Source organism: Acinonyx jubatus, chromosome E3 (genome assembly GCF_027475565.1).
Source record: "Acinonyx jubatus isolate Ajub_Pintada_27869175 chromosome E3, VMU_Ajub_asm_v1.0, whole genome shotgun sequence".
In the NCBI taxonomy this organism is placed as follows: domain Eukaryota; kingdom Metazoa; phylum Chordata; class Mammalia; order Carnivora; family Felidae; genus Acinonyx; species Acinonyx jubatus.
In genome coordinates this window covers 24,585,093-24,592,816 of record NC_069398.1, presented here as the reverse complement: position 1 = coordinate 24,592,816, position 7,724 = coordinate 24,585,093, and the positions used below count along the sequence as shown (strand labels likewise).

The 7,724-nt window shown below is 45.8% G+C and overlaps 1 protein-coding gene across 1 annotated transcript; it reads right to left on the bottom strand.

The window, feature by feature from the left end:
* Positions 1-1,063: 1,063 nt before the first annotated feature.
* On the bottom strand, positions 1,064-1,922 carry LOC106977506 (40S ribosomal protein S2-like). Its single transcript, XM_053213831.1, has one exon. The coding sequence runs from the start codon at positions 1,920-1,922 to the stop codon at positions 1,434-1,436; it is 489 nt and encodes a 162-aa protein (XP_053069806.1). The 3' UTR covers positions 1,064-1,433.
* Positions 1,923-7,724: the final 5,802 nt, after the last annotated feature.

Genomic DNA, 7,724 nt, shown 5'->3' with positions numbered 1-7,724 from the left:
AAAAAAAAAAAAAAAATGGAATTTGTAGTTTAAGTCCTCCCCGCAAAGAAAACTCCAGGCCCAGATTACTGCAGTGGAAATTCTACCAAACATTTAAGGAGGAAGTAATTCTAACGCAACACAAACTCCTCTAGAAAATTGAGGAGGAGGGATTACCTCCTGACTCATTCAATGAGGGTCGTATTATACTTACTTCAAAACCAGATACGGATATTGCCAGAAAGGAAAAGTACGTACCAATGTCCCTTATGAACACTGATGCAAAAATTCAAAGCCAAATTTTAGCAAATTAAATGTAAAAATAAAAATAAGACCTCAGGACCAAGTGAAGTTGATCTCAATAGTACGATTTTGGTTTAACATTAGCAAGGCAATCAAGATCAATTCACTGTATAATAAAGAAAAAAAAAGAAAGTCATCTGAACATCTAAATAGGCAAAAAAGCATTAAAATACAGTATCTACTCTACATTTAAAATACACCTCTCAACAGGAATAGAAGGGAACTTCCTCAACCAAATAAAAACAGGTACCAAAAACCCCTGCAGATATCACCTTACTTGCTGGTAAAAGGCTAAAAACTTTGCTTCTAAGAGGAGGAACAGACAAAGGTAACTTCTCTCATCATTTCCACACCACATTGTGTTTTGGGTTGTAGCAGGTGCAATCAGGGAGAAAAAAAAGAATTAAAATGCATCCAGATTGGAAAGAAAGAAGGTATAATAGTATTTATTCTCCGACCACATGATAGCCTATGTGGAAAATCCAATGGAATCTACAAAAGATGCTTCTAGATCTAAAAAGTGAAAAATTGCGGAATCTAAGGTCGATATACGACGATACATCATATTTCCATATGAGCAATCACAACACTGAAATGAAAGAAGCAATACCATTTAAAATAGCATCAAAGTACGAATTATTTAGGAAAATGTAGGACAAAAAGTGTGCGAGGCTTGTACATTGACAGCCACCAAATATTGCCCAGAGAATTTATTTTATTTTATTCTTTTACGTATTACTATCTTTTTTAAACAAGCTTTAATGCACTTTATTTTTCCGGTGCAAACCTGTGGGATGGCCACAGCTGGAGCCTGGGTCCTCTGCATGGACACTCTGGTATGATTTCCCGATGGGGAGACTTGGTGAACAGTCTCTTTCTGAAGATCAGGGGTGAGAGAGCTGTAGGTCTTGGAAACAGTATCAAAGTGGCTTTGGTGAAGTTTCCCTGGGGGGGGCGGGCAGTACAGCCCCCCTGGCTGCGGTGCAGACATCGTCAATACCAGCCAACATCAGTAGCTTCTCAGGCACAGGGGTTCAGGCAATGCCAGTGCCTCCGGGGGCAGGGATGAGGCACACCAGGACAGAGCCACAGTGCCGGTCACCTTGCACGGGACAGCATGGGGTCTTGCCAATCTTGATCCCCCAGTAGCCTCACCACACAGGGAAGACGGAAAGCTTGGCCAGGATCACGGCCCCACGGATGGCAGTGGCTACCTCCTTGGAGCACTTAACACCCAGACTGACGTGCCCATTGTCATCTCCAATGGCAGCAAATGCCTTGAACCTGGTCAGCTGGCCAGCGCGGGTTTGGTTTTGCACAGGCATCATCTTCGAAACCTCGTCCTTGAGGGACGCCCCCAGGAAAAAGTCGATGATCTCAGATTCCTTGATGGGCAGGGAGAAGAGATCGATCTCCTCCAGGGACTTGATATTCACGTCCTCGACCAGGCGGCCCAGCTTGGTGTTGGGCATCGACTCTTTGTCCTCGGCCTTGCCTCCGCAAGGTCCCGGGCCCTGGCCCCGGCCCTTGCCCTGACCCCAGCCCCAGCCCCGGCCCAGGATGCCTCTACGGAAGCCTCCGCGGAAGCCGCCGAGGCCTCCCATTCCAGGGTCCCCGGGCCCACTGGCATCATCTGCCATTTGCTATTTTCTCAGAGAAGCACCAAGAGAATTTAAAAAAGAAATAGGTAAATGGAAAGTTATATCGTAAAAAATCTAAAGCTATAAAGTTTTTAGAACGAAACGTAAGACAAAATATTTTTAATTTTGCACCCCATATCTTAGATAGGACCCTAAAAGCATGATCCGTTAAAAGAAAAGGAAATGGATAAATCGGAGTTCATACAAACTGAAACATTTTGCTCTTCAAAAGACACCAATGAAAGGGGCCCCTGGGTGGCCCAGTTGGTTCGGTTCACATCATGATCTCGCCGTCTGTGCATTCAAGCTCTGCCTTGGGCTCTGTGCTGTCAGCTCAGAGCCTGGGGCTCTGATTCTGTGTGCCTTACTTTCTCTCTGCACCTCCCTCCCTCTCTCTCTGCACCTCCCTCACTCTCTGCACCTCCCTTGATCTCACTCTGTCTCTTTCTCTCTCAAAAATAAATAAACATTAAGAAAAAAGTGAAAATAAAATCAACAAGCCATGAACTAGGAGAAAATATTTTTCTAACCAAATATGTAATATTTATATCATGTATATTTATTTGTATATAAATATAAATTTATATTGAATTAATATAATATATATTATATAATACATATATAGTGGATTATCATAATAAAATATATAATATATAACATAATATATAATAAATATATAATTAAATATAAACAAAATATATAAGTATATATAATATATAATTAATTATAATATATAATATCATTACATAGTATATAATATATAATATAATATAATATAATATAATATAATATAATATAAACAGATATATATATAAAATAAACAGGAAATAAGCATAAATAGGAAAACGTGTTAAGTAGCATTAGCCATTCACAAAATATAAATTAAGCCATGAAGAGATGCTTATTACATTGGTGAACATAAAAAATACTGACAATGCCAATGCCAGTGGACATGTTCAGCCCCTGGAACTCGCATACCCTGCTTGCAAGCACCTGAAACAGAACAACTGCTTTGGAAAGCAGTTGGCAGTTTCTTTAAAAAAAAAAATTTTTTTTTAATGTTTATTCATCTTTGAGAGACAGAGACAGAGCATGAGCAGAGAAGGGGCAGAGAGAGGGAGACACAGAATCCGAAACAGGCTCCAGGCTCTGAACTGTCAGCCCAGAGCCCCACGTGGGGCTCGAACCCACGAACCGTGAGATCACGACCTGAGCCGAAGTCGGACGCCCAACCGACTGAGCCACCCCGGCGCCCAAGTTTGGCAGTGTCTTTAAAAGTCAAACATCCACTTGCCATACGAGCCAGTCATTCCTCTCCCAAGTATTCCCCCAAAGAAGTAAGAGCCCGTGTCCTTTCAAAGACGCACACGTGGATATTCCGAGCAGCCTCATTTGTAAGAGTTCAACCCTGGAAACAACCCCAATGCGCACTCAGAGGTGAGCGGATACACAGAAGGTAGTATGTCCTTACAGTGAAGTACTAAGCAGCAATCAACAGGAATGAGCTACTGATAAAGGCACCGTCACAGATAAATCAAAATAATTGTACGGAGTGAATGACGGCAGATGAAACGCGGGTCAAGATACCCCCAAATTAAAACATCACACCAATCAACTTGCATTCTCCACAGTCATTCCATGCTTGTGAAGCACTGACCACATTCCATTTGGAGCTAATGAGTGGGTTTTTAAAAAATGTCTATTTATTTGTGAGAGAGACAGATAGAGCATGCAAAGCGGGCTCCAGGCTCCGAGCTGTCCGCACAGAGCCTGACTCGGGGGCTTGAACTTTGCTTTTGCCCTTGAATTTGACGCAAGCAGACCTTGACCAGTCTGAGACGGCTTACCCCTCTGCCCCTCTTACTCCCACTTTCCTGATTCTGACCCTTCCCCCATAGACATCGCCAGCGCCGGGTCCCCCACGATATTAGGCAGATAATTAGTTGTGTGTGTGTGTGTGTGTGTATGTGTGTGTGTGTGTGTGTGTGTGTGTGTGTGTGTGTGTCATCCAAGTTTGTGCTGTCTATCAGGCTCTGCGAAATATATATGTTCACTGTCATGCCTATTTAACACAAAAGTCCCTATCTCTGGGGGTAATGTGCCATTTTATCAGTAGTTTTCCATCAAGGGCAGATCATAACATCCTAATATTCTCAGCGCTGTTCCTCGGTTCCCCAGGGAATCTCTTTCTCAGGTATTCATCTTTGCAGCAGTGCTCATTAATATGATAAGGCTCTCTGGTTTTAAACAGCTCTTCAGACCCAAACAGGCCATAATTGAATGGAAGATTTAATTGTTTCCCCCCTCCCCACCCTCCCACCCCCCCTCAGCAAACAATCAGGCCAGGAGAGCAAGGAGACCGCAGACAAAATGCCACCGCTCGACTCTGGAACGAAAGGCGTGTGTTTCCATTCACTCACGGGCAGAAATGTCACTTGGATTTCAGAAGGGCTGACTCGGGGCTCAGTTCGGAGGGGAGCACTATTGAATTCTCCCTTCTGGCGGGCAGACAGCTCAGCTGCGGGGCTCTCTCTCCCTCCCCCCCCCCCACCGTCACTCCTGTTGATTTGCCTTCAAGGTGGTCATTCAGAGGGAGAGAAAAGGCCACGGTTTGCCATTTCAGGCCCAAAGATTTAGCCGTGACCTCCATCTAGCTGCAGCTCTTAGCGGCACGGCTCAGCCCGGAGGCTCCAGCCCAGGGCGGCACGCCGTGCCTTCGTGTTGTCTTTTGTTCACCCCAAGTAAGATCATCTCCCCGACAGATAATAACTGCCTCCCCCCCCCAAAAAACATCCCATGGCCGGGGGCCTGGGTGTGATGCATCAGTGGCTGCTCCTGAATCAGCAGCTTCCATATTCCACTACAGGTTCACGTGGTAAGTCATGGTTTTAAGCTTACTGACAGCGGTCTCCCCTGTCCTTTCTTATCTTCTGCCGGACTCTGCTCTGTCCCTCCACAGGCACTCGACCTTCCAGCTCTCTGCATTCTACAGAATGCTGGAAAACTTCACAAAACCCAAGTTTTCAACTCTTGTTTTTGCTCTCAGAAAATGGGGGAGGGCATGGCTGGGGACTGTAGGGACCATGTTCGTTGCCATTTTGAAGGACTTAGAATCATAGATTGCTTGTACTCTGGTTTCAGGATAGGCATGGCTATTGGCCAGGGAGCAGAACGTAAGCTGAGACACGTTTCTAGCGACACTGGAGCCGTATCTCCCTATCTGGAGAGGAAAGGACATCCCAGAACGTCACAGGTGCCTCGGTCCGTGGTAGGCGTCAAAACATGTCTTAAAGCCAAGCGATGCTGATTTTGGAAGGAGCCATGCCCAAATTCATGTCCACCGTGATCATTAAGGAAGATAAGACCCCTTGTCCCTAGAAAGCCTGGTAGAGATTGTTAGAAGTTTATGCAAAACGTACACATGGCTAAAAAGCCCATATCCGTTTCTTCATGGATGTATTACTTCTGTCCATGCAGGAAAGCAGGTACATTTCTGTAACTAATCACTGTTGATGTTTATAACTTTCCTCTTCACTACCATTCCACGCTCCCTCTGTCTTCAGTCAGATCCCAAACTGACCTCATGTGATGCTGTGAGCCTTTGTTCCTGAAGGGTCTGAATATTGAGTGGCCCTGCCCTTATTTGATTGGTATAGTTTTCTACTGAGCGTGAAACTGAGAAGTGGCTTCTCCAGAGAATCCCAAGGGTGAAGGATGACCTGGAATGTCACTTTTATGTAGCTGCAACCCTAAAAAAAAATCAAGATCTGTCACTTCAGCGGACAGAATAGCAGCCTTCGTTGTCCATTCATTCAATGGCATGAGGAGCCCCAAATGGCCAGGCGGTGGACTAAACTTGCTACTTAACGGAACCATAGCTGTGCACCTTGTGGGAAGCATTCCTCTGCTGGGAATTAAGCATCAAGTGTCAAGGATGGAAACAAATATCTGCAAGTTGATCATCTGGGGTGTTAATTCACAGACCCCTGCATTCAGGCTATGAGAGTAATGGCACCAGACATCGGTCGTTTCTTGAAAGTGTCTTCAACGTCAGGTTTTCAGAGTTCTCTCTCCCAACTGGAGGTATAATCAACTCTTCAGCAAGCCATTTCCCCATCTATCTGACCAACGGCTTCCGTGTAATGTGACACATGGTAAGACTCGTAAATTCCACGGGCGTGAATCCATGGGCACACTTATCTTGCCGTGAAATAGGTTCTTCCTTCGGCAGCAACGCGGTGTGGCACACAGTGACTGAGAATAAGGCATTTAACAAGTCCATGGGTTTTGGTACTGGCACAAGCATTGACAGAAGAGAAGGCACACGTGTAACTATCCTAGTGTGGACAAATCACCGCCTTCTTCCTACTGGAAGGAGATCAGTGCAGATGGTCTGTCACCAAGTGGCTATCTGGTCACCCGGGAGAAAGGCACCAAAGCAGGGCTCGACATTGGCCTTTGCCGTTGGAAGCTTAAGTCCTCAGACCATATTGGTGAGCCAATACACAGCCTTTGTCTGTGTCCTCACGGGCACTTTGTACATCTGACCGTCATCTGTAGAATGTGTCATCTTGCCCACGGGATTATCGAGAGCCTTCCCTGCGGTGCACGGCCTTTGCTTTGCATGCACATGCAACAAAAGTATGTTTCCACACTGTACTCACCCAATACCTTTTCCCCAGACGTTTTGTTGCCAGTCTTCCAATTCTATACCTTCTGATTCCTGACCAGCTGGCCAGACACTTCTCTACTGCACGTGAGTCAGGATGTATCCAAATTGCCGATCGCTCGGTCCAATCAAAGTGGACGGACAACTGCCCCAAGCTTTGCCGTTGCGGAAGATTGGCCTTTATCGGGTATCTTTCCAGAATATTCCTGATCAGAGCTGGCACACCACAGCCGTTCATTTCACATTGGTGGCTGCACACTGTGCAGAGAAATCTGTGACCCGGATCCAGACATTTGTTTTGTTTTGTTTTGTTTTCAGTAAACCAGTCATCTTGGAGGCCATAGATGTGGATCGAGGGAAAGTAGCCTCTGCAGCAGGAATCGATGACATAGGAATCTGGGCCTCCTGTTCACTCAACTTACCTCCCTTTAGGACCTGCTTAACCCGGAGCTCTTTCATAACGCTCCAACTTGATGGGAGATGGTTGCTGTGCATACCCTAAGGTGGTGGGCCAGTGAATAGCCAGTTCGTAGTCGGTAGAGTAACAGATGCTTTGGCGCTCTGCCTGGATCTCGACGCTCATCATTTCAGGACCTACCACTTGCTACTGTGGTCTCCAGTGATTCTATATGGGAATCTGAGCACATAGCAGGCCAGAGTGCAGAGCACTGGGAACAGCTAAATGACAAATGGGAGTTGGAGAGTCAGGACACCAGCTTCCTCATCCCTTGGGTTAGGATGTTCTGGAGAGGCTCGCCAGGGTCTCCAGTGGGATTAACCACTGTGAGTTGTGCCCAGTTCAAAACTCATGAATGTGCCCATATTCCCTTCCCTCTCTTCCCTGCCTCGTATTTCCACTTCTTTTCTTTACCACCGCTTCCTGGGATCACCTTGCAAACAAACTGTACGTACCCAAATCCTGTCTCCAGGCATGCTCCTTTTCTCCACACCAACGCTGCTCAAAACCAAGACGAAAGGGAGAAAACAAACCAATCTGTAGACTTTCATCAAACTTACACCCCACCAGGACCCACACCGGTCACCCCAGAGCTATGCAGAATCATTTTGCTGTCTCACGGAACAACTTCACATGCGCACTTTGCCAAGAGGAAATCTTGGTTCTCTCCTTGAAT

Excerpts from the sequence above, each read along its gene's own strand:
- LOC106977506 (XM_053213831.1), bottom strand. The coding sequence starts at position 1,922 with ATGGCAGATGATGCCAGTGGGCCCGGGGACCCTGGAATGGGAGGCCTC.